The 27,164-nt window shown below is 38.1% G+C and overlaps 3 protein-coding genes across 3 annotated transcripts in view; 2 read left to right on the top strand and 1 right to left on the bottom strand.

Annotated features, from left to right (window-relative positions):
* Window positions 1-7,343, top strand: part of LOC121873177 (scavenger receptor class B member 1-like) — a 49,526-nt gene extending 42,183 nt beyond the window's left edge. The window contains exons 2-4 of the mRNA XM_042376510.1: window positions 5,299-5,459; window positions 5,856-6,003; window positions 6,883-7,343. Of these exons, the coding sequence (XP_042232444.1) occupies window positions 5,299-5,459; window positions 5,856-6,003; window positions 6,883-7,098 (525 nt within the window). The 3' untranslated portion in view covers window positions 7,099-7,343. The remainder of the gene's footprint in view (window positions 1-5,298; window positions 5,460-5,855; window positions 6,004-6,882) is intronic.
* Window positions 1-27,164, bottom strand: part of LOC121873365 (H(+)/Cl(-) exchange transporter 4-like) — a 105,410-nt gene that overhangs the window by 71,856 nt on the left and 6,390 nt on the right. The window contains exon 2 of the mRNA XM_042376917.1: window positions 10,157-10,349. Coding sequence (XP_042232851.1) covers window positions 10,157-10,179 — 23 coding nt within the window. The 5' untranslated portion in view covers window positions 10,180-10,349. The remainder of the gene's footprint in view (window positions 1-10,156; window positions 10,350-27,164) is intronic.
* LOC121873364 (lysosome membrane protein 2-like) lies at window positions 10,178-14,650 on the top strand. Its single transcript, XM_042376916.1, has 5 exons — window positions 10,178-10,283; window positions 11,873-11,991; window positions 12,809-12,934; window positions 13,902-14,048; window positions 14,624-14,650. Exons 1-5 carry the CDS (start codon window positions 10,178-10,180, stop codon window positions 14,648-14,650), a joined length of 525 nt encoding a protein of 174 aa, XP_042232850.1.

The following is a 27,164-nucleotide window of genomic DNA, read 5'->3' as shown; positions in this document are numbered from 1 at the left end:
ATTAACCTCGGTAATGACGATGGAAATGGATCAAAAGATGAATGACGCCGAGAAAAAGATGAAAGCTCATACTGATTCATCTTATTAATCGTTAGAGTAAAAAAAAAACTGCTCTGATAAGCTAAATTAATATAAACTGAATATTCCTGCACAGTCACTCAATATCCCCCCTCCCCAGGTAACGTTAGGTGTATAAACATTAAACAGAAGTAATGGGTTTATGTAAGGGATCCGTAATGTAAATTCAGACATCAGATGGTGTTATCTACTGCCATGGGTACACTAAGGGGTTTCTTGTCTGTATTCACCACACACACACTACCCTCTCTACCCTTCTAGTTTAATATTCAACTTTTTGTGACGTATATAATATCAAAGGCCTAGGTTAAGTCAATGTATATGAAAGTAAAAATATATATCTAATATACTATAGGACTAGGCGTGTGTGTGTCTATTCTGGGCAACCGAAACGGCACAATCGTTTTTCATCAAACTTGGTGGAAAAATCGCAAAAAAATTCGTAGAGTGGAACAAACCTGGTTCCATGTCGATGGTTTCTTTAAGAAGGCATTAGTTAACAATTTTATTTACGATGGAAAACGATGTAACTCTACGGACTTGGCGCACTCTCATTCGCTGTACGCTGTCACGAGCGTTCAAACTCAGCGATCACTTGTATTAACACTATTACCACCACGTTCCGGGATCTGGGTACATACATACGTACATACTTACTTACATACAAACTTACTTACATAGGAGCATCCTGGCATGCATACATACATGCATAGGAGCATCCAGGCATATGCTCGTCAAGCTCACTAGCTCAATATTCGTGCAGAGGCGATCACACGTATTAAGAATTCATATTTATTATTTTCCAGTCATTGGGGATGTATCACTCCGTCTTTACTTCTTCAGAATAACTATCTTGTATCTATGGGGTGTTACGCCGTCTCTTAATTTACTTAAATATCCAGGTTCTAGGCGTAACCAAACAAAAATGTGAAGTAAATTAAAACGGAATAAAAATAGATAAAGTAAACCTTTAAGAATTTAATTAATTAAATATTAACACAATAAAGAGCCTCGTAGGCTGTCACAACAAATTGATTCACCATCGAAACTTTTAAGACACAAATGATACTAAACATCGAAACATCAAAAGAATAAAAATAAAGCATTGGATTACGTTAACACTGCATAAACATATAAAAACTAACACTGAAATTAACTAACGTGAAACAACACTGAATTACTTAAATGAATCTAAGCAAATACTGATGGACATAAATAGAGACATAAATAGGTACTCACATAGATATACCACATTGGTGGCGACAGGAACAACACAAAGAAATTAAGTATAAGTAACAGGTGACGAGTGTCACTCAAAGGATGTGAACTGTATGACAAGAGGACTGAACTAACTCAAGTCAGTTGGTGGGTCCTATATATAAGGTCGGCTCCCGCCACGCGACCCGCCGGTGGGTCGTTTAACGATGCAGATAGTCGTTAGAGAACACAGAATGCTGGTTACAATACAAAATAAAGAAATAAGATGGGCTTGAACAAATAATGACAGTTAAAACCTTAACAGCACAGGGTAAGGTGACTAGAATATATAATAGTAAATTTAACACATCATTACAGGAATAATATGGAACATGGGAGCATGTTATATATAAAAAAAATAGAAAAAATACGACACGGTCGTAACGGGGTGTACCGTAGGGGTCAAGGCTCGTGTATGAACCTTGAGCTTAGATAATATTACTTATTTAATACTGTTGATAATGCCATATACTTCAGTGTTGTGTTGACGTGTTCATCTGTTCCTGCTGATCATTATCTCTCTGAAGTGTCTCTTGATGGTCTCCAACTAAGGGACTTGATCTTCAGTATATATTTATCCCATCATGTATACAATTTTCCCTTTTTTTGTTTTATTATACAAGGAATAAATCACATAGTTATAGTTTAGTAAGTCAGTGATCCATTTTTTCCCTCCCTAATAAAAAATATTATTCCTCATTCTCAAGTACTCACCATTATATTATCTGATCCTCTCCCCCCATAGGCCATCAATTAAACCTCAAGAACAGTGCCACGTGATGTATAGTGCCAATAGAGGCTAAAAAGGCCCCCACCATCACCATAACTCCCCCCCCCCCTTTGATGACGATGATACCCCCATTAGTTTTTCGATAATATTTTACCTCTATAGTAAATCAGGTCTTGAAATATGTTGGGATAGACAATTATCTCTTGAGTCTCTAAGGTTATTAAAACTCGCTGTGGTTAAGCTCCGCCATAACAAGGACGGGGGTAGAATTGGGTGATTGGCGTTGTGTATTTACCATCTCAAATTCTCATAGCTCACTAAAGTACGAGACAATAATTTAGTGATCTGTATGGCATGGAAAAATAAATGTCTCCTGCTTCTCTCTCTTGCAGTTAATTGTATGTAGTGTAGTGTAGTGTAGTGTAGTGTGGTGTAGTGTAGTGTAGTGTCTGGATGAAAAGGTTGTCAAGTCATGGATTGATTTACAGCTCCCGGCAAGTACTGTATTCAGTATAGTCATGATGACATCCTGCTTCTACTGTTTCCCCCCTCCTCCACTCCCCCACCCCCCTCCCTCGCATTACGCCTATACTGGTCATGTACTGTACTTTATTGTTGCTACTTTATGTATACTGTAATGATTATTTTTGGTGGGGAGTTTAACTTTGACTAAAATTGGTGTGTTTTTGTTTATGCTACCGTGTCTCTCTCTCTCTCTCTCTCTCTCTCTCTCTCTCTCTCTCAGGGCCACTACCAACCTGAGAGGGGTGTTACTAGGTGGTGCTGTGGCCGTTTTTTTTTCTTTTTTTTAGATTACACAAAAACCCTAATGGATATAAACGGTTTTTTTTTTTTAGTTCTCCTTGGGTCGAATATTATTACTGTTTACCAGTGTTTTTTTTGTTTTGTTTTTGTTTTTATACATGCACTAAAGTATACATTGTTTATTTACCTGTATTGTCTATGCATATATTGTTTGTATACTTGTTTTGTCTGTACGCTGAATCAATGTGAATTTGGATGAGTATTTTCTTGCGTCCCTATCTGTACACTCAGTACATGTAACATAATAATAATAATAATAAATGGTTTATTAATAGAGTTACAGCCGGTGGCTGAAAATATACAGACTTACATTTGATTTAGACATAATGATATAATATGCATTGAATACATTTACAGGGCTGTACAGTACATAAATCACGAGTTGTTTATTATTTTAACAATAGATGGGATGGTGCTGTTCTTATATCTATCGGTGCGGGCTCTTATGGGCTGAATTTTGTTGTAGTGGCGGACTGAGCGAGTTGGGTGGGGGGGCTGCAGGTGGCGATGGCGAGGGTGGTGTAGTAGTCCACGGCCAAACCTTTCCAGTGCTTGGTGGTGGAGGTACATTCTTCGTGTGTGTATGTGTATGAGAGAGAGAGAGAGAGAGAGAGAGAGAGAGAGAGAGAGAGAGAGAGAGAGAGAGAGAGAGAGAGAGAGAGATTCACTTCCTGGCCTTGAACATCCTCAATCCCTCCCACCAGGTAATCTGTGTACGTGGGCATTGTACGTATACAAGCTGTGTACGTGGGCAGTGTGAGTATACAAATAGTATTACGTACATAAGAGGCGATAAAAGATAGGAGAATTCATGTGAAGATTAACCCCACTCCCTTCTTTCATTACCTTCCCTCACCTTCCCTCGCTTTCCCTCACCTTCCCTCGCTTTCCCTCACCTTCTCTCACCACATTCTCTTACTTTCACCGCCATCCTTCAATTCCTTCTCTCACCTGGTAATAGTATGGTGTAAATAAATAATTTCCTGGTGTTCGTCCTAGATAATAACTTGATCCGGGTTCACGTTTTCTAACCCGTCATCATCATTACTATCATCATCATCATCATCATCATCATCACTACTATCACTGCTTTCTGGGTGTCCATCTCTCTCTCTCTCTCTCTCTCTCCATTCTCTTTCAAGTAAACCAAACCGCTTCTTCCACTTTCATATCCTCTTTTTTTCTCATTTCTTATTCTCCTCCAGTCCAGTTCTCCTCATTTATTCCTGTCATGTTTGCCTGTGTATTTTTTTGTCATATTTTGTTGTTGTTTGAGTTATCTTTCGTTATTTATGTGTAAATTGGATCATCTGACAACATTAGGCACCCCAGTTTAACTTAATCTAATCTACGTTATGCTAGGTTAGGTTATGGTAGGTTTAGGTTAGGTGTGTAAGTCACTATAGATCAACATGCATTCTCACCTGGATCATCACACACCTTTACCTACACCAGTGGCGCGTATGGGGGGGCTACTTCCCACAGCATCGTTCAACACAACCAGATTCTCACACATACACACACACACACACACACAAAAGGTAGTGTAGCTTGAGATAAATTATACATAAGTTACCCCTCACTAGACCCGCGGACGGCAAAAGGATGGTAATGTACGTGTGTTGGTCTTGGCCCCTTGGGAAACCTGGGCCAGTGTGTGTGTTTTAATCCTCTTGTTGGGTGATGGGAATGAGTGTAGCTGTGTACCTCGGGATTTGTAAGTACACAAATATCCAGAGTTGCTTGTAGTCAGAGAAACCCAACGTCAATGAGTGGGGCTGAAGAGGAAGCTGCTTTACTGAAATCTTGACCACCACACACACACACACCATCACTTACACCACCACCACACACCATCACCTCCATACACACCATCACTTACATCACCACCTCACACCATCACTTACACCACCACACACCATCACTTACACCACCATACACCATACACCACCGTGATTTGCATAGTGAGGATGTAGACTGCCTTTCTAAGTTCTTTATATACCAGGAATGACGGATAATGACATGCACTATCTGTTGATCCGAAGTAAGTGACTTGGCTCCCCTCCCTCCCTTGAGACGAGTGACCTGGCTCCCCTCCCTCCCTTGATATGAGTGACTTGGCTCCCCTCCCTCCCTTGAGTGATGAGTGACCTGGCTCCCCTCCCTCCCTTGAGATGAGTGACCTGGCTCCCCTCCCTCCCTTGAGACGAGTGACCTGGCTCCCCTCCCTCCCTTGAGATGAGTGACCTGGCTCCCCTCCCTCCCTTGATATGAGTGACCTGGCTCCCCTCCCTCCCTTGGTATGAGTGACTTGGCTCCCCTTCCTCCCTTGAGATGAGCACATGACACAATTACAAGGTGTGAGAGGAACAGTTTGACATTAAGTTAACACACATTATTATTTACAGATGTTGGTGGTGTCGCCGAGCAGTAAGACCTTCGATTCCTTCATCACCCCGCCCGTGCCTGTCTACATGCAGATATGGCTCTTCAACGTTACCAATCCGGACGATATTCGCTACCACGGTGCCAAGCCCATCATTAAAGAGGTCGGCCCCTTCACCTATATGTAAGTACTATGTCACTCTTTTTACCGATTTTACATTTATACTGTCTCTTGCATACACTGTACACTGTCTCTTGCATATACTGTACACTGTGTCTTGTATACATCGATTATGCAGCAACAAAAACATAAGACTCATTCTCCACTTTTACCTTCTATTAAAAAAAAAAAAGTTGCAAGAACTTAAATTGAAAAAAATAACTAACCAAACAAAAAATGGTTTGTATTTATAAGAACTTCTTTTTCAGCCATGCTTCTACACGCTTGGTTAATTATTTACCAAGCAAGCTTTTTAGGACAATATATTATACTCAGTAGGTTATCAACACCTTGGCAATACAGATTTAAAAGATTGACTAATTTAACTCTTGTGAATAACTCTGGTGTCATCTTGTACAGGGAAGTGAGGAAGAAGTTCGACTTTGTATGGGATCATGACAGAGGGACGGTCACCTATCGGCAGAACATCTCTTATTATTTCGACGAGGAGATGTCTTATGGTCACAAGGAGAGCGACAACATCACTACCATTAATGCCATCATGGTTGTAAGTATAGAGAGTGTGTGTGTGTGTAAGAATGAGAATGTGTGTGCGTGCGTGTGTGTGTAAGTGCTTGTGTTTACGTATTTGTGCTTGGACGTCTGTCTCATTATTTGTTGCAGATTTATTTGTTTTGATTGTGTTTGGGTATAAAAATGTGACCGTCATGTGTCCGTCATATGTGTAGTGTATAGTTACTCTTGCTGTATCAGGGGGTGGGGTGTGCAACTCATTACAGCCAATCACAGTGTACGACTCACCGCAACCAATCACAGTTCATGTTTTTATATATATGCAGTACTCCATCCTAGGAAAACAATGACAGATAATTAATTTTTTTTTAAATATTTCCAGTTCATTATCACCCACATGTGGATAGAATTTTAGAGTTTGACCGTAATCATATGAAAGTAAGTGGAATACAGTATATAATTAAGTAAAATATAATACAAATGTACTTTATGGTAGTACATAATTTACAGTTTAATTATTAGATATTGTATTATACAATAGGTTTAATTTTTCTATATACCCGTACTCCATAACAGAGTACGTGATATTGTACGTATGAGTACAGGAGCGATACAGTATTGTAAACATGACTTAAACAAACTCGTGTGATGTCACTTTTGCATCGCTATTATGCAGTAAAATATATATATATATATACCGTATATGTATGTATGTATGTATGTCTTCTTTGTATGATTTCATGGACAAACATAATATTGTGTTAAGATTTTCTCCATCATAAGTCCTTGTCGGTGTGAAACATATTGTTGCTTCACCTAAATATATGTGCTTCATTGTATGTAAAAATTTGTACTTCCCATGGGATTTGTGTTTGTCTGTTTGCTTAAAGTGTGGTTGTTCCCCGTCACTCAGACTATAGCAGCAAAGGTTGACAAGTTGGGGCCAGCAATACAACTAGCGGTGGAACTGGGGTTTATGAGGTTCAAGGAGTCGCTCTTCATCACGCGGACCGTAGGCGAACTGCTCTTCCACGGCTACGAGGAACCTCTCCTCAATAAGCTCACCCAGTACCTTGGTGACCCGACCAATTCCAACGGCAGATTTGGCTTCTTATATCCAGTGAGTTAAGGAGAGTTGTGAAAGGCGTCGACAGTATAACAGCCTGCATTATTAACTTGCTAAACCTTTGCATCACACACACATGACCTTTAGTTGTTACTGTATTGATTTATTGTTGTGAATTTTTCTTTTATGCACCATCATTTATTTGACGTTTGTAATTATGTCTCGTGCGGTGCGGCCACTGTAGTAAACCGTGGGAATGGTTAATAAACTAATAATAAAAACAAACACATGAATAACATCAACTTCTTCTCATCACTGGTGTATTTAGGGGGTTTACCTGTCCCTTCAAGAAAGAAACCTCCTCCATTTTTTTTTATTTTGCTTTTTTTTTTAATATCATTCGCAATAAGATTAGGAAATAACAAAATGGGAAGGTAGATTAGGTTGATAGATTTATAAATAACATAGAAAAAGTGTAATTATATTTAGGAAATGGTGAAAAAATGTAATTACGTTGGAAGTAAAGGACATCCACAACGAAAAACCTTCCACAAACCTAAGCAACTGAAGACTGATGTTGTATGTGTAAATGTCTAAAATAAATTATTATTTGTTGCATGTCTGGGTACATTGGTGGCTTGCTTGTCTAATTATGCTCCATGGTTTATTTTGCATGTCTTTCTGTGACCTGTAACTTGTGTGAAATGTAGAAACTGTAAGTCACTTGTACAAGATGGTCCCAGAAAAAAATGTACAGTACCGGATATATACACTGCTTTGGAGATCACTCGAATGCTTGTATTACACCATCAACATTGTCTTATCCTTACTTGTTGATGTATGAAGCCTCCCATAATTGAGGACAATGTTGTTTGTACAGTGAACCCTCGAAGATCCGGACCCTGTAAATCCGGATTTCGGAAGATTTGGACAAAAAATTTGGGGGTTCTGGGCTAAGAAGCCTCCCTAAGAAGCATTCCCAAAACAGGGTGAAGGTAGTTTTAGGTTTAAAGTTTTCATTGGATAAAGGTTACAGACTAAACTTAGCAGAATATAACTTGCATTGCTGGAATCCTTGCAAGATAGCGAATAATTTGAGTATAAACATCACAAAAAGTGTGTATAACTAACCCCAGTGGTCAGGATAATATGTACTGTATTTTTGGTGTTTTTTTTTATCATTATTTATTGGTTTTATACATTAGTACGTACAATCATCGGAAGATTCGGACAATCGACTTTTTCGGACAGGTGGGTCCCCCCCCCTTTTAGTCCGGATCTTGGAGGGTTCACTGTAGTCAGATAATTATTCACGTGATGTTCATGAAAATCTATTAGGCAGTGTACATACATTTCTTTTTGAGTCACCTTGTAGTTTGTGAAGAGTGTATGAGAAAATACAGTAATCTAATGCTGTATGGTAATAATCTTTCAATTTATCAAGTTAAAACAATTCAAGTTATAATTTCCTTCACTTTTCATGCAGCTTATTAACTTAATGCATTTTACACTACACTAAACTGGCTTTATATATTTCTCAATCTTTATACAGTAGCATGTTAATTAATCTTTTAGCACTGTTTCATATTTGCTTTTAACTTTGACTAGATTTTTGCACCATGTTGCTTTGTTATTTTTGCACACATCTTTATAATTTGTTTTTATTTTTATTTTCATCTTTTTCAATTTTTATATGTTTACAGTTTAACCCAGCATGGTTTATCCTCACAGCTTGTCATTTCTATAACTTCCTGTTTCCTCTCTGGTGTTGGCGGCATGTAGGTTGCTTCCAAAGTCTTTGGCCACGACAAATCAGCCAAAGTAGCCAAAAGTCCAAGTGTCCTCCAGTCCGAACATCATCTGCCCAGCATCCGTGACCTAATACTAGCCATAATCTGGAGTCAGCTAGAGGAAGGGATGGATCTCTTTGAAGTTCACACCGCTGAAGAACTCCTCTTCGGCGGCTTTCCTTTACCAGAGTTCAACTTCGACTTCTCCGAGTTGTCCCCCAAGTGGTTAAATTTCACTAAGGGGTGGAATGGAACCTTATATGATATTTTAGACACGATGGGAGTCCAAGATTTACCAGATTGGTTGGAGGACAACAAACTTGGCCTCATGTTTGGGGTTAGTTATTGTCTTAGATGTGTTGTGTTTGGGGTTAGTTATAGAATACAGTAGTACAATATTTATAAAACAACTCAAAAGTATATTATATCATTCCTGTACTTCATCACATGTGACAGGACGAATCTGCATATTCTTGGCAAAGCTGCATTAATTTTCCCCAATACACCGTAAGTGTATAATAAGTTCAGTGTAAGAACCTTGGACTACAGAGAGGTGTTGTTGGTGAGCAGCCGGGAGGGCAGAATGTATGGTGACGGAAATGGAGCGGCCAAAAGTGGAAAGGTGACATTATCCTCAAGATATAAGGAGTTCACTTAATAATTACTTTAATTTACTTTAATCTCTTTACCACTGAACACTTATACTTACTTATTCTCTTCAGTATTTAAACTACCTGTACTTATGAAGTCTACTACAGTACTGAAGTGTGGTCTTCGTACAGACATCGTGGACAAAGAGATACAGTACAGTATGTGTACTATAGTTGGCTTATGCCTCTTATGGGGGTCATTTTTTAAATTTCATAATTATAAATGGTATCTGTTATGCTGTACTCCACTACTTGAATAGATTTCTGAAAGGAGACTTATCATCTGATCATCTTATGCAGCGCAACAACACAAATGATGGCACGTACACAGTGAAAACTGGGGAGAAAGGGCTGAGCGACTACCTGGAGATCACCGAGTGGAATGGAAACGGTTCACTCAATTTCTGGAGTGACCCCGACTGCAACAAGATCAGAGGCACCGATGGCTCACAATACTCACCTCAGGTCACCAAGAAAACTGTACTTAATATCTTCACATCAGAAATGTGCAGGTAGGAAACATTTGTCATTGTTGTACAATCGGTAAAAAAAGTTCCTGAACACTCTAAACGTCATACAATGCAGTATGACAAATTAATCCTACATGCACCCCTATCTCTCCATAGATCTATCTACCTCACATTTGAAAAGCAAGTCAACCATTACGGCATTCACACGTACCGTTTCATCGCGCCGGAGTCCATGTTAGCAGCACCGGCAGACAACCCCGAGAACTACTGCTACTGTTACCCTGATAGAGATCATTGTCTGGGGAGCGGCATGTTGAACCTGCAGCCGTGTGCGAAGGGTAAGTGCGGCGCCACAGAGCACTCCTCTACGGTATCAATAACCACTTGAGTAAGGGGTCCCCTCTCTGCCGAACAAAAAAGTAGTGTCCCTGTAGTGAAGGGGTTAAGCATATCTCGTACATATTGTATTTATAGAAAGATATAAAAGAGAGAGAGATGTTTATTTAGTAAACTTATAATGCACATTTACATTGGGTTTAGTATCTTTAAAGTCAATGCAGGTATACACTTCAGTATGTATAAAGATAAAACAGTATACAGTGTAGTAATGTACATAGACCATGCAGGTACAGGTTTTGAAAGAATATGCTTAGACCGTGTGGGTACTGTATATAGACAATGGTAAACAGTAAGGCAACTTGACCAAGGATAGCCAACAATCAGATGCTTATACTGTATGTCACTCATAAATTCTTGAAGGAGTCTGTCAGCATACACACAGCATATATATATTAGGATGGTTCATTAATTGTATACAGTATGTGTTACTTTACTTTCTGCTTCTTTGTCACTGATCAGCCTTTTAGCCACTTGGGCAGCCATTCTTGTCTCGTTAACATGTTCTGGGTTTGAACTGGTATACATCCAAAATGATATTACCTGTATTTAGTAAAGTACAGTGAGTTCTGCTATAACGCGTGTTTTGACAACGCGAATTGGCTCTAACGCGATTTATGAATAGAGGAATGATATTTGTATAACGCGAACGCTTGTTTGCTGTAACGCGATTTTTGCTTACTATTTCTCCAATTTTGTGGTATTAACTGTGAATATGGTAAAGAAGAATATCTCCAAGAAGTGTTCTGGTGATCGCATTCCCAGTGATGATTGTAAAAGAAAGGCTATAACCCTTGAAGAGAAGCTCGATGTTATCTACCTCAAAATCACCCTTCTCCCCCATCAAGTTATATTCATATTTTTTCAAGGTAAAGTGTTACATTTACTGTATGATTTCATTATTAGATATGAATGTAACATTTATTTAGACTGTGCTATCCTTTGTGTTAGGCTACCTACTAAATTTTTTTCGATTTCGAGTAGTAATCTGCACCTAACCCTATTTTCTCCATAAGCCCTGTTATTTCTATTATGCGAATTTCTATAACACGATGTTTTACAAGAACACAACTATTGCGTTATAGCAGAACTGACTGTAATACACTGTATAGCTGTAATACAATTCAATATCTCCAGACTTGATAACTGGTCAAAACAGTCACCTGGTCCTTGATTCATACAGAACAGACACTTCAGGGTGGTGAATACATATTGGCAGACACAGCTTTAATGAAACCTTGAGCTCTCTTATTTCCTCTTGGAGGGTAACCACTGTACCTGTCCACCTTATTTGAGGCTAACAGTTTAGGGAAAGAGAAGGGGGTTGATGTGATGTCTTTAATCATGGCTTATGGAGAATTATTTCACAACTGATTACCTGGAAGGCTAAGGATCCACTGCATCTGACCCATGTCCCATACTATGCTCCTGAACCCTTTGTGTCTGCAGTCAAAAAAATAGTGAGACAGAGTTGAATTTACCTCAACAGTGGCATAATTTTGGCTCATAGTTAATGGAAGTTGTTCTACAGGTGCGCAGGTGATCATGTCCACGCCACATTTCTACATGGGAGACAAGGTCGAGCTGGCGAAGCTGGAAGGTCTTCACCCCAATAAGGAAGACCATGAGACCTTCTTGGATGTTGAACCTGTATGTTAAGTCTAAGTCTCTTTAATATCTTTTTATGAATTTAAACAAGTAAAATTTGGTATCCTCATCCAGCTTGTATATAGACAATGCAGGTTATACAGTTCAGTGTATTTATAGACAATGCAGGTACAGTACACAGTATACCTAGACAGTGCAGGTATACAGTACAGTACTAGTAAACAGTAAAGCTATTCGACCAATGATAGCCAACAAAGACATCAGATGTTTATTTCCAGTGGGGACCATAATTTGTGTTACTTCATTCTCCAGTTTGTGTTTGTTCCTGTTAAATTGTCAAAATATCTCTATTGAAGTAGATAATTGAAACCTTATCATATTTAGTGTACTGTACAATATAGTGTAGACAGAAATGACCAAAAGCAGATTTAAGGATTTGCAGAGGGATATACAGTACAAAGTGTCCATAGATTATCTGACCCATTTCAAACCTTAATGACATCAAAAATATCATAGATAGACCATGCCAGTTTTATTATACATGATAAACTGGGGGATAAAAACATACGAGGTGTTTGTCAAATATGATAAACCTGATGTGTTGTGTCTATGATACTTTTGAGGTCATTATGTTTTGAAATGGCTTGAGATAACTTATGATACCCAATATTTATCCAACAACCTCAATATGACAGAAACAGGCTGAGTTCTGAAGAGCTAAATTGTGAAGGTTTACTGATTTGATACGCGTGTAGATGTGTGAGTGTACCTTATATTTGTGCACGACTATTATCTATTACTGTGCATGCTTCTTCTTCTAAACATTTTCCATTAATCTTACCATCTATTTATAAATCAGAGGACTGGGGTGACCATGAATGCAGCTAAGAAAATTCAAATTAATGTACCATTAAAAAAGTATGGTAACTTACCCTCCTTCAAGAACGTGCCTGAAGTTACCTTTCCAATACTCTGGATCAATGAGGTAAGTTAGCAGAGTGTTATATGTACTGGCTGTCCATAAATGATCTGACGTATTATAAAACTTAATAACCTCTTGAAATATTGTACTACAGGGTGTTAGTAAAGTCGCTATGTATTTGTTTCTTGTTATACCTACATTGTTATATACAGGAGACCCTTGAAAGTCTGGACAATTTTGGGGGAAAGGAGATCAGGGACTTGCCAATTGTCTGAACTTTTACCAAGTTTAGTTTGTTGGTGGGTGGGTGGGGGGGGCACTGTGCACTAAGCAGCCACTCATTAGCCCCCCATCTGATGACCTTTAAATTTGTTTTTTAATGGGTACAATCCTTAATGGGGATACTGTACAGGGGTCTAATCAGATCTTATATATGCCTAACAAGAGCTAATAGGTATGAGATGACACTTGATGTATACACTTGGTGATGGGAGGGGGACTGCAGGTTATTCATAAGATAAATTCTGTGGTTACGTGCATATAACACTACAGTACATAACATTCATCTCGGTAAAAACATTTGTCGACAACTAGACTTTTGTCTGATTTTAAACACAGAAAGTTGTGTTTTATATATTTTATTGTTTATATATTAGTTTCTACAGACAGGCAAGGGGTGACTTATAGGGTCCAGACTTTTGAGGGTTTACTGTATCGTGTTCTGCTTACAGTAAATATTGGGAATGGTGTCCACTTCCAACATTTACTCCGAACATTTCCAATATTTACTGTAAGTAAGCAAAGATAAATAATTATATTTTTAGTTATTGCAGCTGTACAGACACTTTAATAACATCCTGATAGAGCAATGTGCACATGAGGAATTCTACTAAGAGATAAGTTGTTCTGTTCATCAAGTATAATAAAACTGCTGTGTTCTCTCTCTAATGTTAGTAAGTTATTAAATTTGTATTGTTGTATTTCATATTTTAATGCTAATGTGTTTTCTGACTTTTTTCCAAAATTTCAGAGTGCAACTGTTAATGCCACAATGTCTAAGGATGTAAAAAAAGGCATTACCTTGCCTTTTGTTGTGGTCAACGCCATCTGTGGTAGTCTCATAGCCATCGGGGCCATTCTTCTTATTGTTGGCGTCATCAGGTGTATCAGAATCAGAGTAAGCTGAAGATTCTCAATTTGTTGACAATTTTTAAGAAACTAAGAATTTTGGTCATGAGATGTGTCTTTTTGAAATCTAGTTGGTGTTACAGTGGTTTTGTGCATATCTCTCACTATTGTGTCCTGGGTTCAGTCCTTGGCCTGGGACAGATGTAAGAAGGGTGTTATGCAGTGTGACACTACCAAACTTGGCAGATTTCCTCCAGGTACTCCAGCTTCTTGCTGTACTAACACTGGACAAGAAAGGTTAAGGATTAAGAGCCTTGAGATTACATCACTGGTGTCCAGTATTTAGCAGAGACTAAGGGTTAATTGGTTGTATTTAATGAGATGCTTGAAAACCACCAAATATATTAATGTTACTACTAATACTACTACTAGTAATGATAATAATATAATAATAATAATGGTTGAGGATCCTTAATTTGAAAACCTTGAGGCTTATTCCATTTCAATTTATGGATGGTACGGCTTACTGACATTACAATAACTAGTCAATAAAACGCCCCAACAAAGAACCTCCTCACATAACTCTACAACAAGAATTATACTAACGTGTCTTTATTTTTCCAGATGTCTCGTAAACAACGGAAGCTTTGAAATTAAGGGATTACGTACGTGTTGTTGGAATGGGAGGAGCCGGTGGCTGTGATAAAAGTTAAGTTAACAAGAAAACCTCTCGCCTTAGATTGGCCTTCAAGTCTTTCTACCATCTAATGCAGCTGCGTTGTTTCCGTTATGTGGTGTCATGTACTAAAATGCCACGATCGTTGTGCAAGTAACTAACTCACCTGTTGTTCAGTATAGTGATGCCCAAACCAGACTTTTAAGTATCATTGACAGTTGCAATTACTGCAAGTGTTCCTAATTAGAGATGCAGTTGTGTTTGTTGTTGTCATTATAATTATGTTTCTAATTTCTAACTGAGTTTTCTCCTTTTCTCCTGTTATGTTTCCTATGGCAGTGGCAGACATGCTTGACAATGACAGCTGCTGTTTTGGTAGCGGTTGTAGATATTGCATATTTAAGACAACATCTGTTCTCTTACTTGTGAATATGTTGGTGGTCAATAAGTCACAAGTTATCACATAGATCACTTAAAGCACTCTATGAATAATATTGGCCGTGTAAAATACTGTACCATATATGGTTGTTTTTATAGCATTTTGTATGAACACTTTGAGAGAGGTAAGAAATTTGAAATGATGGAAGTCTTTAAAGTAGTCGTACTGTACTGTATAACGTATACAGTAATTCACAAACTCTTTTGAGTGTAATGCCTATATTTGATCATTTAACTAAAAAAAAAGAGATACAAAACCATGATATTAATTGTTTTATGGTTAGGTTAATTAAGTTTATATTATATAAATTTATGTAGAATTCTGGTCACATTACTAGTGATATTATTGGCGCTCATCAGTTATCATATACCATTTGAGAAAAATATATACGTACTGCCTTACAGAATTTCGTTGAGCGAGTACAATACGGTACGTACAATATTGCTGAAAATCTGTATGACTGTGTAAATTTTTGAGGCACCCTGTATATATGTGTGTATTGTATATTATTTTCATTTTTCATGCATACAGGCCTTTTTCTGCCATGATGCAGGGTGGCCTGGCAGGTGCTGATCTGATTGTAAGCATTCAACAACTATTGGTTCATCTCCCTCCCCAGACAGGATGCTTGTCCACCAAAGGATTTGTTCCACCATCGTCAAGTGTACCCAATGTTTTATTATAGTACAGGTACTCATTTATTACTCAGAGCACAAGGAGGAAACATAATCCTCCTCTCCAGTCAGAAAATGAACCTGTGACCATTCTCTATATGTTTATAAGTAATTAGTGTAACTTGGCAACTAGTGGAGATATCAGGGAAATTTTAAGTATGGGGGGGAAATTCAAAATACGCTGTACTGTAGATTTGTAGCAACGATCATGATTGATTCATTACAGTATTTACCCCATAAGCCTGACCTAATGTAAAGTATACGTGATAAGTAAAATATCTTTATTCTATTTAACACTCGGTAGTTTATCAATTATCTGGCAAGTATGAAACCAGAAACCGACTGTGTCCTGGGTTTATACCTCAGACTTGGGTAGATGTGAGAAGTTGTGTTATTCTATGTGACACTACCAAACATGGCAGGTTTTCTCCGGGCACTACAGTTTCCTCCTGTACTGACACTGGACAGGTTGTAACAAAGTATAGACCAACTGCCCAAATGGCTAGTATGCTGATAAGTAATGAAATGATAAACTTATTAATTAATAGGCCTAGAATATACATGAAATATTAAATAAATTATGGGGAAAATGCTGAGGGTTAGAGGATATTGTCCGAGGACAAACTCAGAATAAAATATTGTACAGTTAACCCTCACTTTACGTGGTTAATGTAACCCGCAGGGTGGCCCTCAGGTGAATCACCATTACTAGGTGAATCACCATCACTGTCACTTACAGTTGTCAGGGCTTCCCTGACAAATCCCTCAAAGTCATCTTCACTGTCACTATCACTGGCTTGGGCTGGCTGTGGTGGGTTGCGGGCGAAGAACTCGGTTATGCTTTTTTGACGGCTGGTGTTTATGTTGTCGTGATACACCGTGATGTACGGCTCCATAGCCTGCACCAGCCGGGTATGGAAGACTTCATAGCGGTCATCGTCATTGTCGCGGGAAAGGAAGGACTTCATTTTCTCTGCACACTCCATGGCACCCTTAATATCACTATGACTTAAACTGTGTTCTTCGGAGAATGACGCACCTTCTTCCTCCTCTTCACTGACGTGATCTTCTTCCAACATCTCGTCGGCAGTCACTTCAGGATCTCTGATCACCTCCAGGATGTCGTCGTTGGTGGTCTCGGAGAAGCCTGGAACTGTAACAGTCTGCGCAGCTTCTCTGGCAAGGTCCACTGCTACTGCAACATTCTGAACCTCACCAGTCACAGATTGACTCCTCCTCTCACCTGGTATTCCATGCAACACATGTCTCCATGCGTGACGAATTGTAGCAATAGACAGCTGATCCCATGACTCCACCAAGAAGTCCACAGCTTTCTTGATGTTAAATACTCTCCAGAATTGTTTGAACAGTATTTTTTGCTGTTCCAACTGTTGATCCTCATCTTCTTCGCTCTTGCTATCGGTGGTGGTGTCACTCAGGTTACGCAACTCTTCCCTGGTGTTGGTGTAGTCGTTCAGGAGTTTGAATTTTTTTGTTGAGAATGCAGCTTTTACATTACAGATTAACTCTTGGTCCATGGGCTGTAATATAGACGTAGTGTTGGGAGGAAGGAAGACCACTTTTACGTTGGGGTGACGATCTAACAGTAGGGGCGAGTGTCCTGGTGCGTTGTCCAGCAGCAACAAAATCTTGAATGGCACATTCTGTCGCTCACAGAATTTCTTTACATCGGGAACAAAACTGTCATCAAACCAGGAGAGGGACAGTGTAGAGAACATCCACGCCTTACGTGCGGTCAGCCAGTGGACATTTAGCTTGGTCATGTCCATGGTTTTGTAGGCGTGCGGCTTGCGTGCTGTGTGGATCACCGATAACTTGAGCTTACAGGTACCGGAGGCATTGGTGGTAAACAGGACAGTGATGCGTTCCTTCTGCATCTTCCGGCCCCGAATCCTGCTGGCATTCTTTACAACGAATGACTTGGAAGGTAGCTTTTTCCAGAAAAGACCAGATTCGTCCATGTTAAACACCTGGTCGTCACTGTACTGTCCTTCCTCCATAATCTCATGTAAAAAAGGAGGAAATTCCCTAGCCGCAGCATGGTCAGCACTCGCTTCTTCACCACCAATATTTATATTGGTGATCTTGTTCCGGATCTTAAACCTCTGTAACCACCCAGAGGAAGCATTAAAGGGTTTGGGCTCTGTAATTCCCATCTTTCGTGCCACTGCGATGTACAGTTCACGTGCGTAGTCCTTAACAGAGCGCGTGTCGACCGCCATGTTCCGTCATGTCTGACGCACCAAGTACCTCACAAGTAATTTTTCTGTCTTGAGAAGCACCTGGTTGTGAAAATACTTGATCATAGAAGCACCTGTGGACTTTGTGATCTTCATGTGCTCCTTTATCTTGACTGCATCCTTCTTTATTGTTCGAATCGTAGATTCATTCACACCATGCTGGCGCGCCAAATCAACCTGCCTTGTTCCTTTCTCCAACTCTTGGATGATGGTATACTTCACTTCGTAGCTTAAGGAACGTCGTGTCTTCTTTGGCTTAGTGCCACTGGGTCCAGGTAAGGAAAGGTTTCTCTCTGGGGGTGGTGGTCCGGCGGAAGCCATTTTACTGAACAATGGATGCACGATTACACGGTGTGGCCTTGAGAGATGAAACTGCCGCGGCTAGGTCAAGCGTCGTCTTTCCTCCCTCCCTCCCTCCCCCGGGTGGACACGTCATAATACTTTAAGCCAATTACAGCTAGCAGCAGAGGGGGGTAGGGATGCATGGCCAATCACAGTCCGATACGTCATATGACGTCAGTGATAACGCAACAAAGACACACACTGCACAACCTTACCGCGCGGCTTGCCCAAGCGGAGGGAGGAGGAGGGAGAGGCGAGGAGCACAGACAGGCAGGCGGGCGGGTGGCGGGCGGGTGGCGGGTGGGGCGAATCTAAAAATAGCGTCGCGCCAGACACTCTCCGCGTAATGGGGTTCACGTACCGCGTAATGTGAGCACGTTAGGTTCTGGCAAGGCACCGCGTAAACGTGGAAACGCGGAATGTGGGACCGCTTAAAGTGAGGGTTAACTGTACTGTACCGTATATGCAAGTTTTTTCTTACTAAAAAAAATATTATAAATTGTTAATGGATTAAATAAAGCAAGTGAAGTGATTGTTAATATAAAATCTGTACTATTTATAAAAAGCTTCCGGTATTATCCTGAGTCCACGAGCCTCAGTAATGTCCAAGTCCACCTCGCTTGGTGTCAGGCTGCAACCATTTCCAAACAGTTACCAAAATTACCATCTACTATGCTACTGACCTGTAACATTTCTTCCCCGAATCTTGTATCATTTTAGTAAGAAACATTCACTAGATTCAACAAAAGAGATCCTTAAAGTTAGGTTGATAAGGTTGGAGGAGAGTGGCAGCCATTGGAGACTGAGTTGTTGTAGCTGAAGTGGTCGTAAGCATCAACAATCCAAACATTAACTCCCTCAGGGTTTTTGTACACAAAGATGCGCATGAAGTTTATAAACCCTAAAAGTTATGATATGCAATAGTGTATATGAACAAGGTGCTTTGAGTTATTGTTTTGTTTTTCTAACATAATATGCATAGGAGGGGTGACCATACAGACAGGAGCTGGGCGTATCAAAAGTATATTAGCACCTCCTTCATATGACTGGCAGCCACTCTTCTCAGTTATCCCAAAGATCACTCACTAGGGAATGTTGTACAGTATGTGTGTTTGTCTTATTTCTTTCGTGTTTTCAGTTTCACTTTATTTTATTTTATTTTATTTATTTTTTTCTTGTTTATTATTATTATTATTATTTATTTATTTATTTTTTTTTTTTAATGATTGGCAGACGGCTTACCGATCTATGCCTTTGACTTCGGGACTGAAAATTTCCCCACGTCTTCAAAACATGGGATATACTGTACACGTATAAAATCATTCATTCAATATTTTCAACTTTCTACCAACTCCATAATGTCACTGGTTAGGAATTTTCCACCCAAACAATCCTGATACATTTAAGCTACTCGGGTTAAAGTGGTCAGGGTTTGGCGATTTCCGTAGTTTGGTGACACAGATGACAGATACACTACCTGTACAGTATGTTACACAATGTATGCTACAGGGTACTTAATTAGACTTTCAAACATTCCCAAATGGACCTCAGTTTAGTTTTGTGAAGACATTAGCAAATACTATAATTAAGATTGAGTGTTTTGGTGTAAGATGTATATTATACTGTACAGTAGTGAAAAATAATTGACTTCTTTAACACAGTAGTTTTATTAAGTTTGTGATAATGCACAAGTGTTCGCTTAATATGGTCACAATATTTATACTCCATAATGGTTGTATTTAGTGTGTGTGTAAATAGTAATTATTTGTATACAGTATTAGAAGACCTTTTCCCGACTACTGTATAGTGTCTGTCTTAGACTTTAACAAAATTCATAATCTTGTTAATGATTTGACTTAAAAAGGCAAAGTTTTAAATTGATTTTCTGCCTTAATTGTATCATTATAAAGTTTTTAATTGTATTACAGTATTGTAAAGTTTTGTGTGTGTGGACTACTTCACATATGTTTGTGATTTGTTAAAGTTTCTTGAAGTGTGGTTTGGGTGTTGGGTTGTGTGAGTTAACCCTGGTAACCTTTAACTTATGTAAAGATACCAGGTATGTTGGGGCTGTTCAAAAGTATTTGTAAACTTTCTTCATCGTTATTACTCTTAGTCACAAACTATGTAATGACTCAAATATTTCATTATTATTAAATATCCCATATTTTCCCTCAGGAAGTCAGTAAAGTTCAGATGAGGAGTCAACAGAAAGGTTGGATGGTGAGGTACACTGAGGTGACTTAGACTAGGAACCTCAGATGTGGTTAATAAAAACTCTCCTATCTCATGGCTTGTATCTGCCACTGTAATGAGACAAAATAATTCACATCTCTTATTCAGTTACTGTAGACAGTACATCTCCAGTCCTGATATGAAGGACTGAATAATGACTTTAATTCTTAAATGATTTTATGTAAAGTGTACAGGTATATATATGGGGTGTCCTTGCCTCCCTCCATCCCTGACTACTCCCTGCCTCCCTCCCTGCCTGCCCCGAGACACTGTGAGTTGGAGGGAGGAGGCGGGGAGAGAAGGAGGCTGTGACATTTTTCTGGTACACCCTATATACGAGTGATGTAGTCAAGACCATTAAGCTCAAGGCTGAGACCTACATCACTGATATGCTGTATATACAACATTGACAAACAAATACAAAAGAACTACAAAAGATTATTTAATCTTAACACCAATGAGAGTCAGGAGTTACCTTATGCTGTATATTGATATGTTAATAATAATTACAATAATGATATTATTTATAGAACAAATTTATTGTACTACATATTAAGCTGGTACTGTACAAACACTATAGTCCAGGGTTTATCCTTTGGACCCGAGACTCACTTGAGAACTCTGGAGGTTCCAAAAGCTAGACATTCCAAGGTACTTTATAGCTAAAGAATGTACAGGGTATCTCAGAAAAATGTATACCTTGTACACACACTGCCTGACAGATTTTTGTGGGCATCATGTGAATTGTTGTATTACAGTCATATGCATGCAGTCTATGAAAATCTGTAAAGCACTGTGCATACATTTTGAGACACCCTGTATACACAATGATATAATAGGTATAAGTTGTATGAGTTGATGTGGTTTATTTTTTGTGTTCAATTAATGATAAAATGAACACTTCAATAACCAGCTTGGAGCTTCCTCTCTGGACTTGCATGACATTAGGTGATGTATTAGTAACCATGATATAGACATCAAAGTGTTGTTCTTGCCAAGGTAGATGACAGTAATATGCTTCAGCTACAACAATTACACTTTACCAGCTCTTAAATATTTACTTGAGTTTTACATGCATTTATCACAGTCAAATAGGGGAACAACTACTGACAAAGAATGAGTGTGAAAAACATTTAATGAAGTAGCCTGTATGGAACTATCCCTAGAATATTACTCTGCTGAAAAACACAGTGCTGAAGACTTGTGATACACCAGTCTTCATGATGGACTATAATGCTTGTTGTTCATGTATTCCTCTGTGCCTCAAAGTTTATTTAATGATGGACACCGTTTTAGTTGTCCACGACTTTTTATATTAAAGGCTTATCACAATATTTATACTTAGCCTCACTGTGGAGAATCAGTATTTTAGACATAGTTAACTGCAGGAGTATCGTAGGAGATATTTGCCACAGTGACAAACTCTTATCCTCCTATACTATTAGTGTGCTTGCTAGTATGATGAAATATTATTTTCTTACATTAGAAATTACAATACTTTTATATTCCGTTCCTGATGATAGGAAAAAGATCACCATAATGTACATGATGCTAAGGTAGAGAGAAATGTTTCTTTCATATGTTACTTCCAAACTGACTTGTATTTCTGGCTGTACAAATGCATTACCCTTATAACTCTACAATGTACTGTACTGTAATGCTCATGACTCAACTTGTAAAAACTAAACACACTTATTGTATTTTTGTGTAGAAATTTATTTAAAGTTTATATCAGAGTTTAATAATGTATCAATTTTTAGCAATATTTATCAATGGTGAATTAATTTTATGAACATTATATGAACATTCCATCTCTTTTATATATAGAAAATATGATACTGCAATCCCTGGATAATATATGTGTTATAATGAGGTCTACATAATATTTGGCACACAAAGAAAAGTGAATTAATGCTTATCACATACCTGTGATAATGGGTTCAGTTGTGGCTAGGATATTCATGAGTGTGTTCATTTTTGTTTTCAGTCTCTGCACTGTGTTGGCCAGCCTCTGGGAATTATTTAAAAATGTATGTTGTTTGTAGAGAGAAAAAGCCCTCCACCAGTCCTGTCTGACACTCGCCCTCCTCTCCCTAACAACAGCCGGTCTCCCTGTGATGTTGGCCGCCTCACCTCTCCACACGAAGACAGTAACAACATTCCCTCATGACCTCGACTTTGTAGACACTAAACGATTTAAATTTACTGTACATTTGTGGTAATAGCTTGTCCTTTTTATTACATTTACACCTTAGGTTGTAGGTGGTACAATTGCCTCTCACTACCGCATCCCAGGTTCAGTGTTGTCCCGTATGACCATTCAGAACATGGCAAGTTTTCTAAGGGGACTCTGGCCTCCTCCCATTCTAACACTGGACCCATAGTTGATTAAGTACAAACTCATCAGGAACAATGTTGGGACAAAACAAACCACTTGCTCCCTGTCCCCATCAAAACAGTAAATTTAATTAAAAGTGCTGATTATTTGAGTGTCTGCAGTTTTTTGTTTTTCATTCATTATTTTATTATAGGATACAGTATGTAAAAATTAGTGATGCAGTATTACTAGGAACTTTGCACCATGTATTATCCAGGGATTACTGTATTTTTCTACTTTTTCAGCAGTTTGTAAAATGCAAATACTGTACAGGTTGAGAATCCTTTATCAGAAAACCTTGAGGCTGATTGTATTTCAATTTTCATATATTTTATGTTTTTTGATGCCTCGGCCAACTTACATTATAATGACCTAAGCCTAGCCTTGCCTTGTCAGGCCCAGATCCAGTTCTCAAACCTGTCCGATGTAATTTTTCTTCTCATACCACTACTGTACTTTCTGCCTGTTGCATTTAAAATATTTTTCAGTCAACATAATTTTGCTCAAGTGTTCTTCAGTTCCTCGTAATGTTTATTTCGATCTACTTTTGTGGAACTGTAGATAAAACATTGAGTAAATATCAACAATGACATTACCTCACTCACTATGCTTTAGGACACATTAACAGTAAACATTATTTTATTTGGGTATTTTCTTATACAGTGAGTTCTGCTATAACGCATGTTTTGACAAGGCGAATTGGCTCTAACGCGATTTGTGAATAGAGGAACGATATTTGTAAAACACGAACGCTTGTTTGCTGTAACGCGATTTTTGCTTACTATTTCTCCAATTTTGTGGTATTAACTGTGAATATGGTAAAGAAGAATATCTCCAAGAAGCGTTCTGGTGATCGCATTCCCGGTGATGATCGTAAAAGAAAGGCTATAACACTTGAAGAGAAGCTCGATGTTATCAACCTCAAAATCACCCTTCTCCCTCATCAAGTTATATTCATATTTTTTCAAAGTAAAGTGTTACATTTATTGTATGATTTCATTATTAGAGAAGAATGTAACATTTATTTAGACTGTGCTATCCTTTGTGTGAGGCTAACTACTAATTTTCTTTCGATTTCGAGTAATCTGCACCTAACCCTATTTTCTCCATAAGCCCTGTTATTTCTATTGCGCGAATTTCTATAACACGATGTTTTACACGAACACAACTATCGCGTTATAGCAGAACTGACTGTACAGGTATTTTAGCTATAACTTGGCAGCTATTGTGGGTTACAGGTTAAGAAGTGGCAGCCAACCAGTTACTCTGTAGACTCAACCTTTACTTGTTTGTAGTAAGGCAACTTAATGCAGTCTTGGTCATAATCGTAGGTTTATTATGCAGGGGGTTTGGTTCAGGTCCATCATGGGATCATGCGACATAGCATAGCGTTGAAAATGAACTGTTATCTCATATTGTTTGTTTCTCCGATATTACAAGTTGAACCTTTACTTACATATTGAACCTTTACTTACACATACAACTTTCACGGTTCTGGATTATTAAGGTAAAGCTTATTAGAGTATCTTTATCCTTTCATCTGAGACATCCACAGTTACAGGCCTTCATGCTTACACCACTTCATAAAAACTTTACATTTTTGGAGTATCAGATAAAGGATCCTTGACCTGTACTGTATAATTTTCCTATACTGTGTACAGGTATATATACTGGTATATATATTGACCTCTTTTATGGATATGTATCAAGTCTTTCAAATTTGTGAATGCGGTAGTTAGAGTCGGCTCGGCTGTTCATGTTTGGGAGAGACTTTTAGTCATATTATGCCACTCAGTCTTCATCAGATATTACCGTGAACAATTATAACTTGTCTCCTCTTGATCAATTTTTCCCATGGTATATTTATATATTACTTAAGATATTGTTATGTTGTTGATTTTTTCAAATTGGAATACAGAGGTTTGATATACCATAGTTACTCATGTTAAACCCATTGTGATGTATTCAAATTTGAGTTATAAGTGGCATGGTTTGTTGGGATATACATTTACATTTTATCATGGCTCTTAAACACAATTGCGGTATAGACACAGCAATACGTATACTGTGCCCTTTCCGCACTAACCTGGCCCGTAAGCCACGCCCCTATTCTATACTAATACTGTAGCTGATTGGTTCATAGAAAATTAAAATTAAATGTGTTCACAATTGGTAAGCAGACCTGTTATTATCTAAAAATAATGTTAAATATCTGGACTATCAAATTGCGAATCATTTCAAGGCATTAGCACTTCAGAGAGGATGATAGAAAACTTGAAATATTTATTATAAAAGGTTGCTATAAATACACGCTTATATACACGCATTCAGGGGAACCAATCAGCTATTTGTACCCATGGACGAGGGGCGTGGCTTACCTGCCAGGTTAGCATGGAAATACTATAGTTACCGGTACAGTATTCCATCTTGTCTTTCTCGTCCTATAATTGGGTTGTAGTTGCTCATAAATCTCGTCCAGGGAACAACATGACAGGAGCTTTCAGTAAATCCCACTTGTTGATGATTATAACCATGCTTGTACCAATATCTGTTGATTATAAGGTAAACGAAGACTATAAGCTCCAGTAACTGCGTACAGGCAGTCCCTGGTTTATGAACGTCCGACTTATGAAAATCCGCTGATACGAACAAGGTTAAACTTTAAATTTACAATATTTTATTTACCAGATGACATTTTTTTTACTTTTATTTACTGTATTTTATCATTTTATTTCTTCTTTTCTCTTAAATTAAGTGATTTTAGATGTACAGTGGGGTATGCTATAACGAATCTAATTGGTTCTAGAACCTTGTTTGTTATAGCATTCGTTCGTTATAGGATTAATCCGTTCCAGGCCCCAAATACAACCACTCAACACTGAAAAATATAATATAAAATTGTAAAAATTGTAAAAAAGTGCATAAATATGCATCTAAACCCCTGAAATAAAGAATATCATTAATACTTGTAATAAAAAAACAATAAATTAGTAAAGAAAAAAAAAAAAAAAATTTTAATAATTTTCGTTGTAGGAGTTTCGTTCGTTATAGCATTCTCAATTTTATAGGTAAAACCGTTCGTTATAGGAATATTCGTAGTAGGATCCGTTCGTTATAGCATACCCCACTGTATATAAGGACTTAGGTTGTGATATAGTTGGATTTTAAACTTTGTCCTGTAAGTACGGTATGCACATAGCATGTGTTTCGACTTACGTACATTTTCAACTTAAGAATGTCCCCAGGAATGGAACTCATTCATAACCCAGGGACTGCCTGTATATATAACTGTTACTGCTATAGTTGTAATGCTCAATAACTTTGTCTTTCTTGTTGGTCTCTTATACATTTTTTGGATTTTTATTGCTAGTGGTTGGTGCTTTGGGGATATTAAACACCAACTATTACTGTATTTTTATTATTATGATTATCCTACACTTCCACAACTCATAAAACTAATAACAACAGTCTATAACCTCAAAAAGAAGGAATGATTGATGCACAAACGAATAAACAGGAGACATCACCTCTGAGTTACTTGGAGATGAGTAAACCATCAGCTACACAACCTGACCCATCACTAGAAAGCACATTATCACCTGCATCCATACAAACCTGATCACCCAGTCAAAGAAACTATAATCTAAATTAGATCCTCTCTACTTGAGACCACATAGTCAGGCCAAAAACATTAAATTAAATCACAGAAGTAGGGTGTTGGTGGCATAATAGTAATGTGCAGTTCTCTCACTATTGTGTCCTGGGTTGAATCTCTGGTCCTGGACAGATGTGAGAAGGATGTTATCTAATGTGACTCTACCAAACATCACAGGTTTTCTCTGGGTACTCTGCTTTCCACCTGTACTAACACTGGATAATAAATGCCATAAGTTAACAAAGAACATGTCAACTGGATGAACAGCTGATAAGTGGTGAAATTATAAAAAAAAATAATTATACAATATAAAGTTAAAATGTGAAATAAATGACATACATCACTGTAGCCAAGGAGCATATATTTACTATACAGTGATGATATTATTGTATATAGTAATATCTGTACAGTAAATGTAGTAACTTCATAGCAGACATTATTATTATTATTTTTTATACAATTGTGGACTACAACCCATCTGTGAATGGGACAGTGAGAGTTGGGTC

This window comes from Homarus americanus, unplaced genomic scaffold (genome assembly GCF_018991925.1).
Source record: "Homarus americanus isolate GMGI-L3 unplaced genomic scaffold, GMGI_Hamer_2.0 scaffold32929, whole genome shotgun sequence".
In the NCBI taxonomy this organism is placed as follows: Eukaryota; Metazoa; Arthropoda; class Malacostraca; order Decapoda; family Nephropidae; genus Homarus; species Homarus americanus.
The sequence above is the reverse complement of the archived record's forward strand: the minus strand, read 5'-3'. Positions and strand labels throughout refer to the sequence as shown.